General features: G+C 45.4%; 1 protein-coding gene across 1 annotated transcript in view; it reads left to right on the forward strand.

Annotated features, from left to right (window-relative positions):
* Positions 1-1,884: 1,884 nt before the first annotated feature.
* Positions 1,885-17,084, forward strand: part of LOC125759494 (uncharacterized) — a 64,293-nt gene continuing 49,093 nt past the window's right edge. The window contains exons 1-3 of the mRNA XM_049418347.1: positions 1,885-1,891; positions 2,751-2,923; positions 3,102-3,191. Coding sequence (XP_049274304.1) covers positions 1,885-1,891; positions 2,751-2,923; positions 3,102-3,191 — 270 coding nt within the window. The remainder of the gene's footprint in view (positions 1,892-2,750; positions 2,924-3,101; positions 3,192-17,084) is intronic.

Consider the following 17,084-nt stretch of genomic DNA (forward strand, 5'->3'; position numbering starts at 1 on the left):
TCCGTACGTGACCTTCGCTTACAACACGGCCGTCCAAGAAACAACACAGATGGCGCCGTACAAGTTGGTCTACCGAAGGAGCCCGGCGACGACGCTCGACGCCATGCTACCGAACGTCACCGATGAAGAAAACCTCGACGCCGCCGCTTACTTACAGCGTGCCGAAGAAGCTCGACCCCTCAGCCGCCTGCGCATCACGACCCAGCCGTACACCGACAGCCGTCGCTACAATCTTCGATGACGCTTCGTGGAATACCAGCCCGGCGACCGTGTTTGGGTCTGGACACCGATACGCCGACGTGGGCTTAGCGAAAAACTCCTTCGGCGATACTTCGGGCCATACAAGGTTCTTCGACGCCTCGGCGCGCTTGACTACTAGGTCATCCCGGACGGCATTACGAACTGAATGTTCCAGCTTTGTCGAGCTGAAACATTCAGCTCGACAAAGCAGAATGTTCCAGCTTTGCCGCACGCAAATGTTCCAGCTTTGTCGAGAGATAACGCCGCCACCAGCAATATTGCTGGAAAGTTCGATAGCGCCTGTCTAAAAGCCAATGCGCTTGACCGCTTCTCAGTTGATCGACGAACGACGCTCTGTTCGCCGCTATCAGTGTATCGCTCTAGTTTGACTTTTAGTTTCCCGGCCACAAGTTCGGCCAAATAAAGAGTTTCATCTCTGACGTGTTGACTGCTGTCTTCGTCGACGTCACGACCACGTGACATTATTCACGGTGTATATTGCCACGTGCATGCAATAAGAAAGACGACGACAACACAAATGGGCATATGCTGCGCGCAGAAGATAGAAAGGACAAAAGAAGAGCTCGCTGCGCGCGGTATTAAAAACTCCGACCTGCTGTTCTTCTCTTGATCTGTGCGTTACGACCTCTCTCTTGACGTCGCGACAATATATATATATATATATATATATATATATATATATATATATATATATATATATATGTGTATATATATATATATATATACTCTTCTTTTGTCCTTTCTATCTTCTGCACGCAGCATATGCCCATTTGTGTTGTCGTCGTCTTTCTTATTGCATGCACGTGGCATTTTCAACACAGGATCGACAAGAACAGACATTCTCAACCTTACTGCGATAAAGTCAAACCGCCCGTTTCGCAGAAAATACGATGCCGCCGTTGGTGACAATGTCAGTGAGCGAAAAATCGTGATGGATGGAGAGAATAAGAACTCACGTTTCGAGCCAAAATCAATCCCAGCCATTCTGCCTGGCAGTCACGTATAATATACCACATAGGCAGGCCAGCGCATGAAAGTTCTGCGAAAAAAGAGCCTGTACAGGGAACGGCAGGGAACGGCATTTGTCCTTACAGTCTTAGCTATCCGTTTAATAACGATATAAGAAATATTCTACAATCTCCTATGAGTCATGACTCCGAAAGCTATTGTCCGTGTTGCTCGACCCCGGGGGAATTCACTGATGACTGCTATGATATGCACAACGTCGTGCCGGAGAGTCCACTTTGTTTCGATAAAACTGACGCGTGCTGAATTAAGGGTAAACAGCGCTACAACGGGACAAAGAAAGAAGGGACAGGACCAGGTATTGGACCGTCTACCGCTGACCCGCAGGTCACGGGATCGAATCTCGGCCGCAGATGCCGCATTTTCGTGGACACACAATCCTGGAGGGCCGTGCACTTGTATTTAGGTGCACGTTAAAGAGCCCCATGAGGTCCAAATTTATGGAGCCCTCCACTATGCCGTCCCTCATAATCACATCGTTGTTTTGAGACGTATAGCTCCAAAAATTCCTATACTGAAACTGACGTCTGTGCCCCGAACTGGGCGTGGACGTTACATCCCACCATAAGCTACTCTTTAGGCTCTAATGTAGTCGACATGTCTGGTAAGCCCACGATATGCGCACTACTCGAAGTACACAGAGAGCTCAATCCACCTCGATAAAGCTTGGCTCAAAACACAAAAATGCTACATTGGCTGCTAGTCGCTGACTGCTTCGCATGATATGGACTCCCACAATACTCTGGTTGAGCCGTAATTCTTGTGAAGGTTCAGTTTCGGTAATTTCGTTATCGCATGACCAAAGGATCGTGTGAGGTAAGAATTATTGCTGCAGTATCGTGAGAACGTTTGCCTCATTGCTCATTTTTCCTGGCTTTCTGCAAAATTGAAATTATGTATTTTTAGGCGTCAGAGCAAACATAATAGTATAAAGAGCGCCGTAAGGGGGAGTCAGGGATGTTTTTAGCAAAGTGTGGTTATGTAGCGTGTAAAGACAGCTGCGTGCTAGGGTGTTTTCTCCCCCGTCGAACTGCCACCACTGTAGCTGGTAACCGAACGTGCATTCTTGAGCTAAGCAGGACAGCACCTTAGTCGTTAATGTACTCGTTCAATGTCTGGTCCTGCTTTTCACATGCAACCCAATTAGTGTTATCTTCATATCGCAATCTGCAACGTGCTTGATGAGTTATATCATGTCCTCTCTTGAATTCAAGCAGAACTGCTCCTCAATTCACCTTCGTAACATGTATTTCTTTAGCTGTGTCAGTTGCTAATCTTTTCATTTATTATATAACAAAAGTTTTACAGGCACATGTTTCAATTTGCACTATTTGATTTGACTGTATGCCCATGTACGCCTATGAAATTGATTATTCGCTTCCAGTCATGAAACGCTGAGGCGCAAATTTCGCGCCAATGAAATGTACCAGTGTAACATGTCGGCACGACTGGTTCATTTACAGGGCAAAGAACGAAGGAAACCGTGTTCCCGCTTCTCCTAGAGGAGCGAAGCGCTGGGAAGGAGCTGATTGTAATGATAACACGGAACATTGTGCTACCTCTCGAGATGAAGTCACCACTTGCGAAGAACCTTGACGTTGTCCGTATGTTTGACATGGACGATCGTACTAGCCTTGTGCGTATTTACTCCTGCTCCTAGTAGGTATAGCCGGTGTTCTTGTGCGCGAGCTCCGCTACTTAATGAGCGTGAGTGCAATTCTTCAGCGCGAAATATATTTCATAGCCAACGTGTTCACCCCTGACAATTTGTTAATAGATTGGGGTTCACTTGTTTTCTTTGTTCAAATCGGCAGGAGAAAATTCGTATAGAGGCAGGTGATGTCTACGAACATGCGGAATCTGCAACCGTCCTAGTAATTACGAGTGAAAATGGACTCCGCATTGTAAGTACATTCAACTACTGTGCTTCTTTTTACCTGTCAGACGTACTCAGTGTTACCGTTTATCGTTTTAATCGTGACCGGGCGTCACTTCAAAAACTGTCCACATGTTATGGCGCGGAACAGGCGACTTCTTGATTTATCAGAACTTGCGTGATGTAATTAACAATCACTTATATCATTTATACTTCTGCTTAGGTAAAACGGTCATAACAACGTTCCAAAACGAGAAGCCTTGTCACACTTCGCGTGCCCTGCTTCGCAGTGGCATTTCAAGGGCGTTCGTGAGTGCTGCCTCAAACGAAAGTGTGTAGAGATAGAGCTGCACTCGGCATTTTCTTGGAATGCCGAGTGCAGCTTCCAAATCAGAACTTCACCTTTTTGGGAAGAGCTGGCCTATTTGTCACGCCACACCGACCCAGATAGGATTGAGGAGGAGGTTCGTTAGATTACTCACGGTGTTGCGCAAGCGCTTCTTGCCAGACTAACACACAATATGCATCCAGGACTGACGGGGTCGCTAACCGACCCAACGTTAATTGAAAAGAAGCAGAAACTGTCAACCACAAAATTATACCACCGCTCGACGCCACACTGCGTTGAAATCGCGTGACACCATAGGGGACTATCCGGGTGGACGTCTGCGTAGGATATTCCCTTCATCTCATGTTGAAGTGGCTTTAGTTGCATGCATTGTCCATGAGAAACTAGCACTCACTCAGAGTTACTCAACCACCGCTAACAGTGGGGTGCCACTGCGCCAATAGCTCAATGCCACCACTGCAAGGGCCATTGCTAGTTCACGATGACGCAAGTTTATATTGAGCCGTAACCACAACCCCGCCCGCCTGTCACTCAGCTCTACGTCCAGGAGAAGAGGAATATATTGCACGTTTCTGACTACCACCCACACTGCTACCTCTGCGGAGAAGATGGCCACATCTATCACCGTTGCCGGTACCGTGACATGGGAATGTATGGTTTCGCATGTATGGTTGGTTCCGAATGGTTCCGGGAATGGTTCCGGGAATGTGTGGTTCCGTGTCCTTTTGCGCAAAATAATAGGATCACGAATCACACACTTTTCCAATCGTCCACTCTCATTCGCATTCAATGCTCAGCGTCAACAGCAAGGTGCACTATCATGTGAGGCCGCCGTCTATGTGGCTGCAGTTATGAGCAGGCCTACGTATCCGTATTCGTTGGCAAGACGCTAGATGTAGCTGCAGTATCGACCATACACTGGCCCAAACCGGTTCCAGTCTGGCTGCATCCATTTGAAAACTAAACTTAGCAACCCATTGTCGTGCGGGTGCGGTTCGTACGAAATGCCAAGTCTGCCCGTCGCCGTCATGTGAACAATTATTTTGAAGAAGTATTGCGAATGCACCACCAAATAAAAGAACCAATGGTGTCGCGCTTTGGCCATCAAAACTGGATTTGAATACGTGACGCAGCAGCAGTGGCTCCCCTGGAGGGGACACACATCCGACGCCATGACCTAAGTGTAACGGTAAAAGAATTGCCGACCTCAAAGTGCTTAGTGACCATCTTATGGTCCTTTCTGATGGCCACAACGGCACCTCTCTAGTCGACCCGGTAGCCGATTACTCCCTCATCGGTGGCGCCACCTTAATGAAAACCAACAGATAATGAAGCCATCAAAAGTGTAGCGATGTCAATGGTACTGTTTTATGTGTATTGCAGCAATACGATATAGATGGGAAAAAGAAAAAGTGGACAAAAAGACAACTTGCCGCCGGTCGGGACCAAAGCTGCAACCTTCGGATAACGCGCCCGATGCTCTACCAATAGACCGATCCCACTGGCCGGTTTCACGACGTCACCGCTGCCGCGGTGCATGCTGGTACTTGTAGTCATCCGGCCGCTCCAGCCGCACGGAGTGTCTATGCGTCCCGTTTCCGAACGATTTTTGGTTTGCGTGGAGCCATCGTGCGATGGGAGGATTCGCCTGCTGCGCCCCTGGGTGCTACAACAACAGCACAAGGGATAAATCCTTCGGATTCTGTGTGTTTTCTAAAGAGCGAAAAATTCGAGTGCCATGGATCCAACGGATTAACAGGGCCGGACAGAGCGGCAGGTAAGACAGCTTTTTTGCGATGTAGCGCCGCGTCTCTAGTAAATAGGTGTAGCACAGTAGCTTCTTGCCTCGAATGTAAAACCATGTAGCTGAATACTCCAAAGAACATTATCTTTGCGCAATTTGCCAACGAATGCCCCTCCGCAATAGGTGAGCCGCCGCTCGTACAGTGGGTGTACGTACACGTACACGCCGGGCATTTTGTTGCTGCATTTTGTCCCTTCACAAGCAAGTTGCAAGCGTGCATGCATCAGTTGACGGTGATATCACTGACCAGGAGTTGGTAATAGTAGCGAGTTTTAGTATAGCGGAAAACAGCAAACGCAAGGGTTTAGCGTTAGCGTTAGCGTTGCGTGCTCCTAACTGCGCATGAGCAGAACGTAAACGTAGCCCGAGCTCTTACGTACGAACGCTATTTCTGGAATATAGCGTTCAACGCTAACGCACGCAAGAGATCCCGTACGTAAGGCAAGATGGCGGTGCCTGTTGAAGTGAGAGCCGTCCACTTCGAATCTTTGTAGCCGTCGTCCCGCATTATTAAACTTATTCATTCCCTAATAATGTTCGTGTTTGATTTAGATTTGAGTAATGAGGCTTCGCCAACCGTGTACCGCCGATAAAATAGCTCCGTTTTTGAGACACAATGTGGATTTGCGCTGCAGAAGGCTTAGCAAGATTTGTTTGCAAGGTTCGCTCATGTTTTCTGTAGCAGCGCAGAGATGGCGACGCTGTCTTTAGTCGCCTCTTTCCAAGATACGGCCACAAGTGAAGCAGATACATGTCAGGCGTCGTTTCCCTTCATGCCTTTCGCGGCAGTGCATGAATGTGATGCGTGATGCGTCCCAGCTTAAAAAGGCCAAGTAATAGGGGTGTTGAAGAATTCTCGAACGCGGCATGTCGACAGAAACCAGTGTGTCAGAACTCAACACTTCTGCAAACGCGACATCGAGACGCAACAGTGGTGACTTTGGATCAGCTCGACTTGGTGGCGCTTTTGTGGATTCTACAGTGCATTTAGTGTTTTTATGTCTAGATGGCGCCGTATGTGCTTGCGTTAGCGTTAGCGGGAATGCCTTCCGCTGTACTAAAAGACCACCAGTTGGCACGCAGCGCGTTCTGTTTTAGCGTTAGCGTTGAGACGCACGCTAACGCTAACGTAAGCGTTTCCCGCTATACTAAAACTCGCTAGTACTACTGTGCACGGTCGTTCACTTTTAGCTTGAACACGCGAGCGCATAGCCGTGCTCTTCGAAGTGTCAGTGCGTCAGTTGCAGCCGCGCATCGAAGCGCAGTGGCGGACGACGAGAAGCACCTGATACAGGCCCTTTGCGCCGACGCCACTTTACCAACATGCGCGGCCGTGTCAGATGCACAGACACTTCGAAGAGCACAGCCACGCGCTCGCGTGATCAAACTACGAGTGAACGACTATGTACATCGAAACGCTACTTTTTTTAATCGAGGCAAAATGCTGGCGGGACTCTTGGCAACGGCTTAGCCGGAACTCGTTGGGCCAAACGTCGGATGAGCTTTCACGGATCATCCTCGGGACAGGTGTCGGCAAAGCCTCGCCCCTACTTTTCAGGAATAGTTATCGGCCTCATGCCCGCGGCCGATTTGAGATTTGAGCCACTGAGCTGCAACAGCTGTTGCAGCTCAGTGGCTGCAACAGCTGTAGATTTTATGCGTTTGTGGCGCTGTCGAATAAAGCCGAAAAAAAAGAAAACTCACTTGCACCATTCTGATGGAATGTCATGTAAGCTAATCAAGAGAAAGCGATACTGTTGTCTCACAATGGAAGTATACAGCCTGGAAAGTACAGGCTGTAAGTGGAAATGTGGAAGGTACACTATTGCCATCCTGGCCATGTTCAGTGTGTCTTAGCATTAGTGCTGGAACTCTCTCTACCTAGGTTCTCGAAGTTTACTCCAACCACAGGACACAGAGTTTGCAGTGCCCACTTCGAAGGAGGCAAAAAGACTTATATGAACCGTGTGCCCACAATATTCTCTTTGAGACAGCAAAAGGTGGAGAAGAGGCGACCGTTGAGAAGAACAAAGGTAATATAAGCGCAAGTAATACAGAGAAAAAGCACGTTATGCTTACATGTACATTTCTTTTTATGGCAGGGCTTTACATGGGCAACAGTTACATAAGGGTTGGGCTAGCGCATGAAAAAAGAAGTGATGTTGATGCTTAGTAAACTTAAATTCATGTGATGTATTATTAAAATATGTAGTATACAAATCCTCACCTGCAGCTGTAGCTGCGCTATTGTTGAAACAGCTGATCATTCCGAGTTTAAATGTGCTTCGACTAATCTGCTGTTATATAAACACAAGAAAGTGTCGCATTGTCTTTTTTCCCCCTTTTTTTAGTTCATTTCCTGATTCTGCCAATCTTTTTTCCACAGTGTTCTTTTGTGGGCACGTGTTACTGCTTCTTGAGTGCGATTCCTCTTGTCCTTCCTTTTCCTTTCCTGTTTGCAGGCGCTCTTTATATGCCTTGTATGCTATCTGGTTTATCCTTGCTTTTACTTGGCATTATTTGCGCTAATTTTTTTTCTGTCTTGTTTTATCCTTTTTTTTCATTTGTGAGCCTCTTTTATATTTGGAATAGCATGTACATTTAGTGCTGTTTATGTTCAATTTTTAATCTAATCAAAGCCAACTCCCCTCTGTATGGCCCTTGGGCCCTGAGGGTATCTTGAATAAATAAGTAATACTGTAAGACTGAAACACGTGGCTTTATTTTTTTATTTTCACCAACCAGACTGAAGTTCCCGGGGGCTCAACTGCACCACCCGAACATGCGCAAGAGGTCTCTACCATTGCTAGCAGCGACAGTGATACTACTACTCAGCAAGAAACTCCTCTGCACCAGGACCACGGATACAGCAGCCAACAGTAGAGTTATGATGAGCTTATCAAAAAAGTTGCTGAACAAAAGTACGTCATAACTGAACTCATGGAACAAGCTGAAGCAGCAAATGTGCAAGTGGCAGAACTCAACCACCAGCTGAAACGAAGTCAGGAGGACCATGCAGAAACAAAAAAGCTGTGTAACCGTCTTCAGCAGAACAGGTGCTTAAGACTTGAGTTGTCAGCAATGCACAAAAAAGTCAGAAGTTGCAAGGCTGAAGCTGCGCTGAACATTGATAATACATATGAGGCTCTTGTAAAAGATGAGAAAAAGCAGCGCTATTACACCGGCTTCACATCCAGCGAGCGCTTAGACAATTTTTGGTCCCTTCTAGAACCAGATGCCAAAAGGCTACGGTTCTGGCAGATGAAGGAAACAGAAAGTGAGGACAGAAACTTCATCCTGCCTTTGAAGACCCAGCTCATGCTGGTCCTGATGAGACTGCGGCTTGGTCTTGACGGCCTTGACCTAGCATACAGGTATGCTGTGAACATTCAAAGCTCGAAACGCTATTTTTACACCAATAGTTTTTTCTACCTAACAACTATGAGATTGATAGGAGCGACTGATGGAAATCTGTTTCCATGTCAATTCATTTACAAGGACATTCCATGCATAACGCCTTCTATGAATCTACTGTGTCGAGTAAAATAAGAACCCAACCGGCCTTAAAGGAGTGTAGACACCAAGAACGGTCGATGACGATTTTAAAATCGCACGCCAAAACGCAGGCGTCCATGTTGTAACGTGTTCGATGAGTTATCCCGTGGCCGTGACGTAGAGTACAGAAAGCGGTGAGGTTAGCACAGTGACAAGCTGTCTGCTACATTTCACACATCTCCACCTTGCGGCACCAGTACTACAGAAACGCTCAGCTGAGTCTTCAGGCATCGATCCGACATCGTCATCGCTATCGACGTCAGACGAATCCGGGCATGAGTGTCCGCTTGGAAGCGAGGAAATACGAGTGTAGCCTCTGCGCCCTTGTAGTAGTCATGGTCCGTCTTGTACGTAGTTTCATTCGGCACACTGTCTCCGATAAGCTTTCCATTTGGACATCTTGGTTTCGACTCATTATTGTAAAAAGCAATCGTAAACCATAATAACCGAAACAAGCATGAGCTAGAGCTCACTCGAGCAGACGATCATGTGAGACGAGCCGATGGGCGGGTCCGCATGAAACTGTTTTCCGTGCGTCGGTCACGTCACGCCTTTTCCGTGCGTAGGTCACGTCACGCCTTTTGCAACTCTAGCCCGACGTTTTGCTGATGGTTATCGCGACAAGTCTATCAAAACAGCTACGCTTCATTTCTAGATTTCGAAATTCAAATAAATTAGCTTTAACTCACTTGTTCTCTGTCAAAATTGGTCACAGCATTCCTTGCAAGCCCGCAAAGCTCAGTTTTGTGTCAGGTTACACTTCGTTTTTGGTGTCTACACTCCTTTATTGGTTCCAATCATTATGCGGGCCTGTCTTGTTTGCAGTGCACGGCCTGTTACGATAAACTCATTTTTTATATTCACATGTTGCATTCTCTGAACACTTCAAGCAAAATGTGCAACTTTATACCTGTTTTATCAAAGGCACTGCTTGAGTATATGCACCCACTCATCGTGTAGTAGCACCTCATTATTCGGACACTTCGGTTCTTGAGTGAAGATGTTCAAAAAGTGAATTCTTTTTAATACCGAATCTGTTATCACAAAAAACGAAAGACATTTTGTGATGACAATCTACTTAGATGCATTGCGCTGTGTAGTGAAATCAAAATTACTGAAAGTGGATTATCCTGGCAGCTGTAAAGTAAACGCATTGGAAATTTAATGGTGCAAGGGGGGGGTTGCATGGCCAATGAGTGCCGTGGGTAAAGCACTTGGTCTCCACAACGTGGTGTCATTGATCCTTAGTTAACTATTTCATCCCTGTAGATCCCAGCAAGCCATAAGACTCGTGATGGTGTCTCAAGGTGCCTCGCAGCTGATCCAAATAACATTCTAGTGATTTCTTGTATATATCTGTGCCTATACTCTACTCTGAGGTGCTGAATGTAGCCCTGGAGCCGTATTCTCTAACTTCCCATATTCCATTTCTCTTCCATATGGCCTTCTGGCATTGGTCATCGTTGCCTCTCCGCTGTCACTGCCAGTATGCTAATGCCCCAGCGCCTGGCTGTCACAGCAGCGCCACCATTTTTTTCAGCTTTGGTGTGGTTCAGCTAAACGTCATGTCACACTATGAAACATTGAAGCAACACTGACCAATGCAATGTCGTTTTGCCTGGATGTCTGAAAGATGCGGCAACGACGACCCATGCCAGAGGGCCATATGGAACCGAAATGGAATATGGACTATGGAAACTTGAGGAATATGGCTCCTGAATGCATAAACTCCGCTGAAATTTTGGTGCAAACGGCAAATATATAGGCCCACCGTTGAAGGCAGCATTGTTACTCGTTACCATGGAAGTAAAAAAAATGAAAAGTCATTACGAAGCACTGCGCGCATTCTATCTGCCACGATTCAGTGTTTTGCACTCAAAAAGGGAAAGGGAATGTCATATCAAAGCGAGTCTAAATATTGCCGTCATCATCCATACTCGGGGGACATGGATTCTGGTATAGCCTTAATGCATTTTCACCCTGTGCATTGCCAAAACAGCAAGGTTCTATTCTGTGCAAGCGCAAATGCACTGAAAGGGTTAAGTATCCTGAGAAATCTTCCATATTATGGTTATTTCACTGTCATGGGGTTCGCATTGTGCACACTTGATTTACGGGGTCATACTACGCTAAATGTGCCAGACGTTGCGTTCGAAAAAATTAAGTGAAACTTGTCTCAATGTGCATAATCAAAGCTTAAAAAATATTTTTGCCCAAAAAAGTTATTTGTAAGGTGAGCGCAGTTTGAACATTTTGAAAGGGAGAGAAACCAGGCACTGCTAAATAATTAATAACCAATCCATATGTTTAGAAAACAGTCGCCCGCCACAGTGGCTACGGTGTTCGGCTGCTGACATGATGGACGCGGGTTCAATCCCGGCCGCAGCGGTAGCATTTCGATGGAGGCGAAATGCTGAGGCCCATGTACTGTGCGACGTCAGTGCACGTTAAAGAACCCCAGGTCACCTAAATTTCCGGAGTCCTCCACTAAGGCGTGCCTCATAATCAGAAAGTGGTTTTGGCACGTAAAACCCCATGAATAAATTAATTATTAATTAAAAAACAGTCCACAAATATCTGCGCAAATTCCAACTTTCGATATAATTTGGATAATCCAGATTTATACGGCATAAACATTTTAAAGATTTACAGATTGTACAAACGTATAATTATTTTCATGTAAAATATACCAACTTTCACTTGAAAATTTGAAAAAAAGCCGTCTTGCTGTGATGTGCTGTGCAGTGATGCCATGCAGCAAATACTTAAGTTCCGAGGAAATTTAGCTAGTTTAGCCTTGCTTCAACCGGCACTCCACTTATACCTCAAAACTAGGTGCTTCTGTTAGCGATTATGTGCATGGAATGCAGCATGCTATTTACTCGCATGGTCTTTAAAAGCTGTACACATGGTGCGCAGTACTTTCATTACAGTGGCTGCTTATGGTACTGAATTTTTTTAAGCAAGTTGTGCCATGAAATCTTGACAACTTCAACAGTAGCTTTCTCTGTTCACTTATGATCTTGTTCTAGCAGCAGCAATTTACTGATGGGCATACTTTGCAAATTTATGTTTCACTAACAGGTTTGGTGTCTCTAAAACAACAGTTTCAAGGATCTGGGCTACATGGCTGGATTTTTTGGACAACAGGCTTTGTCAGGTATGTCAACACCAGTCGTCTTTTCTTTATAGTGCCTTTTCTCAGTCTCTTCGATGCCCTTGATGAACTGCAACATTCATTGGGGGGCCTGGCAGCTTTGTAATAAAAGGGGTACTATATATTTATGTAGAGAATGCGAAAAGCTGCTTTTAATCCTGATTTCAGGTCCCAACTTGGATGCCGCCGCAACTGTGTGACAAGAACAGGCCAAAAGCCTTCATTGACAAGGGCTATACTACTGTTGATGGCATTCTTGATTGTACAGAATTTTTTATTGAAACCCCTTCGTCATTCCGGGTGCAGAGTGAGACATATTCCTCTTACAAAAAGCACAATACCGCGAAAGGATTAGTTGTGTGCAGCCCAAATGGCTTTGTCATGTTTGTGTCTGACCTTGCTCCCGGAAGACTGTCCGACAAGGCCCTGACAAAGGCTTGCGGCGTACTGGAAAAATTCTCGCCAGGGCGAAGTGTGATGGCCGACAGGGGATTTACTATTGAAGAAGAGTGCAAGCAGCATTCACTGCGCTTGAATATTCCGCCGTTCCTGGGAGGACGGCCTCAACAGACCGAAGCGGATGAGACTGACACAAGACTCATTGCAAGTGTGCGAATACACGTGGAGAGGGTCATCCGGAAGATCAAGACTTACAAAATACTGTCCCACGTGTTCCCAAACAGCATGTCAGGACAACTTAACAAAGTGTGGCACGTTTGTGCACTCTTGACCAACTTTGTGGGTGAACCATTGTTGAAAGAAGAATGAAATCTCAATGTTTGCAGTTGTCTATGGATATTTTCCTCATAGTGCTCCTGTACAGTAGAACCTCGTTAAACCGTACCTGATGGGGACACAAAGAAAGTACGTGCTAAGTGGCACTATGGCTTAGCCGAAAGTAAGAAATGTGCGCTTACCTCGGCACATTGCAGTTAGGTCCTTTCTCTATGGTAGGAGTGCAAGCCAGCAACTGAGGAGTATGATGGGCATTCGACAAGTGAAGAGCGCACATTAATCGACACCTATGCGATGTGCCACTATGGCTTAAGCGGGTTGTAAACACATTTAAGGGGAACCGCGTCAGGGATTCGTCTCAACTACGTTTCATACGAAACCAAAGCTTAAACAGGTAAGGTTTAACGACATTCCACTGTAGTTCCTTTTGATGTTGTCCACAACTTAGAAATGTATGCAAGAGTGTAAGCTGTTTGAAACATGTCAATAATAAGAGACGCTCGTTTTTTAATCTGGTCATGTGCACATGCTTAATAAATTATTTGAAGTGTGCAGAATGTTGTCTGCTTCGATAAGCACATCAGCATGTCCAAAAGTTTTCCATCCTCATCTTATAGAAGTAATATTAAGGCATTTATTTTTACTGCAGACATCTCCTATGTAAGCTTAACCTGGTCTCACATTCGATCACATGCTTTTTTCTGCCGAAGTGGTGGCACGCATTGCGACTGTTTTAATCTGACCAGTGCATTGAATTTAACAGTGCCCAAAGCGCAAGAATTCATAGGGCTTTATAATGCATACCTCAAGTTTCTCCATCATGCATTAGACACAAATATTTAATACCGTTCCGCTGCGCAATCCAGCTGTGAACATTATTACTCCTGATAGCTTCAACACCCATCCTCTTGTGTCATTGTGGCTAAATTATTAGGCAATGGTTGCTAATACATCATGCATGTGCAGCGTAATGGTGCAACACTGCCAACCCTGCCCTCCAAGAGCCCTATTGCTGCCTGTCAGCGTTTATGGTATGACAAAATAAGTGCACCAGGCAACCATAGAAAATATTGCCTAGATTTACTTCAACAGTTGCAAGTAATGTGGGGCAGCAAGTACATGGTGGTGAAAAATTCACAACGTTTCGTGAACTCGTCAAAAAGCCCTTCTCAAAGGGCACGACAATTTGCACACACTCTTCCTTGCTGTATACAAATAGCACACAGGTGTCCAAGCCAGTCACACCCATCTGCACTTGCATCTGAGTGTAATACCTGCTGCTTCTTTTGAGTTCCCCAGCACGCAACGGCGATTTGGCAAAGTCTTGAACGTTGAGGGGAACTTTGATTTCAAGTAGCCGTGGTGCACAGCATTTACACTTTACAAGACCATCTGGGCTTACACCTAGAAAAGTGTGATGACGAGAGAGGAACAGGCCAGTCTCGGTCACTCCCAGTTCCACGTGGCTGTCATTTTGGTCTTTAAATGCTTGTCTGGCTTCGGGCTCACACAATAGGCCCCGCTTCATGGCAAATGTTGCCCTGCCCTTTTTTACTCCCATCACTGCTGCAGTGAGAGGCCGGGCATCATGTGGCCCCATTTTGGTTTGGCATGTCCTAACCCATGTGTAGACTCTATGTGCTATCGATGCGGTAATGACACCCTCCCTATATCTATGCCAAAGAAGGCAAGCACTTTAAGGTCGCGTGGCTGCTTCTACAGCTGAAACGTCTTCTTCTGTGTATGGAAGCAAAGCATTCCCCTGCTTTGCTCTCTCCAGCCACCTTACAGACAGTCCCGACACATCTTCAGGAGCTGAGCTCTCAACTTTTCTTTGTTTTTCTGGCAAGAAGTCATTTGCTTCAAGCACGTCTGCGAAACATTCCAGCCTTGATTCATTCAGCTTGCCATGCAAGTTTATGAGGCTCATTGTGGACAGTTTTTCGTCTTCAGTTCTCAGTGCAGAATATGCTGTTCGTTTTTTGTGATGCCTTGGTGCCGTGCTAATCCTTTCAGCAGTGTCTTTGGTGAATACAATCTGTTCAAATTGTTCGGGGACTTTCTTTGGATCCCGTGGGTTGTACCACTGACGTTCGCCTTCAGTGCATGCCACGACATCTGGTACCTGAGTGAAATCATGCTGTGCAATGAACATCAGCCCGTATAAAACACAGCAAACGTGTTTGCATACTCCACCTTTCCCAGCAACACATGAGCAGCTGCCACTGATGACTTCTCCATCGCACTTTAGCAACTTCACCCCAACGCTGTATGCTGTTCGTGTTGTCATAGATGCTAGTACTTGTGCCTTCACTATGGTCTCTGCTGAGTCTTCATTTGAAAACATCAACTTCTGTAGGTGGCCTGATGTGAAGAGCCTTACGTCAGTATCTCTATGTTTTTCAGCACCTTTTCTTTCGATGTACCTGCGTGAAGAACAAACTGTCATGTTGATACGCTTTCCAGGACTGTCCTCGAGAATGTATATCTACACATTCCATTGGCTACTGAACTGTTACTGGATTTTTGAGGTGTACCTACATCGTATACATGCCCACAGAAGTAGCTCAAAAGGGAAATTTTGAGATTGCACTTCACTAGAACAGTTGGCATAATTTCACTAATACAACGCATTCCTGTACATAAATGACCTTCCATTCCTTACAGAACTTTGCATACTCCTCCGGTTTTATGCATTGTGCAAGTCCCAAAAATAAATTAAATCATCACATTGGCTTGGATGTAGTCTGCACGTTCAAAACTAAAGCTCAATTTAAAATGACTCTGCTGGGCCACAAATGATGCATTGGGAACCAGTGTTCGCAATCATTTATAGTAGGTCATAGTTAGCATTATTTTAGATAAGAAGTTAATATGACTTTACAGACAGGTACAAGCACCTACAATAGGTGAAAAGGTAGTGAAGTCAATGCTTCATGAACCACCACCCCTTTTCGCAACCCCAAGGTCTGACACTCGCTTGTGATGTTCAAAACAAAAATCACTAAAGCACAGAGATGAAAGTAAAGTTCAAGCACTTATAAGCAATACTTCATTTCAGAGGACAACATACAGAGGGTGCACATTGTATAAGCTATAAAAAAAGCATTACGCACAGTAGAACTAAAATCATTATATACAAGGGCAATGTTTAGTTTTGCAGGAACCTTCCAAGCACATCGTTATTAAATGAAGAAGGATCTGCCATTGTACACTACGGAGACTAGAAGATGGGTAGAGAGTTACGGCACTACTAGTGGTTCAAGAAATAACATTAGACTTTCTCAAACATTGCAATATGGGCATGCTGCCCTTCATTTCTGATAGGCACTTCAGTTTTAGAGAATAATGACTGCAGACTGCAGTATACATGCCTGACAATGTGCTCCTTTGAGAAGAATGGGTTTAGTGACCTTGTTTCGCGAGTCCTCCCTTGACTGTTGTGTTCGTGCAGTCCAGATGCCATGGCACAGCGCTACATGAAACTGCCAAAAGTACAAAAAGCGTGATGATACCATATGCCAGTGTAATTAAAAAAAATGGCAGGCTCAACTTTCTGCTAGAGCGACACACTTCTTTAGACCACAAATCCCGACCACAGCGTTACCATGTCAATACAGGTGGAACATACAAATATTTGCAGGCTGCGCAGACGTCTCAGTTCATCAAGCTTTCACTAATAAGAAATCATCTGAAACACTGCACAAGTAAAAGTTAACAGCTTACACCATACTAGTACGGCCATTGCTGGAATATGCAGACGTCGTTTGGGATCCGTAAACTCAAGAAGATGCAAACCACATTGTGGGTGTGCAAAAGAACGCACTTTGATTTATTTTAAACGCATATGGAAGACATGTTTCCGTCACTAACCAACTGAGGCGATCTGAACTTCAGACGCTTAATCCTACCGCAAGCTGCACTGCTTGAAAATACTGCATAGCATCGTAACCAATACCACAAAAATGAACTTTGAGGCCAACAATTACTACAACACACTGCGTCCAACACGTAGCAAACACAACTCAAAAATCGTGGTTCCAACGTGCCGCACAAAAGTTTGCCAGTTCTTGCTTTTTCCAAAGACGATATCCAAATGGAATGGGCTTCTGCGTGACGTAGTCTTTTTGACAAATCAAGAGCCTTTCTTATCTGCTGTTGCATCTTTATGCAAGCGTAGTGGGATTGCGCTCATTTTGCGCTTTTGCTCTTTTCTTTTTTTATGAACGTAGTGTTTACTCTTGCTCATTTTGTGCTGGTACCTCTGTTTTGATGCATGGCGATGTGCATCAATGCATGTATGTACCGCTCCTGCCTTGGC

This window comes from Rhipicephalus sanguineus, chromosome 8 (assembly GCF_013339695.2).
Source record: "Rhipicephalus sanguineus isolate Rsan-2018 chromosome 8, BIME_Rsan_1.4, whole genome shotgun sequence".
NCBI lineage: Eukaryota > Metazoa > Arthropoda > Arachnida > Ixodida > Ixodidae > Rhipicephalus > Rhipicephalus sanguineus.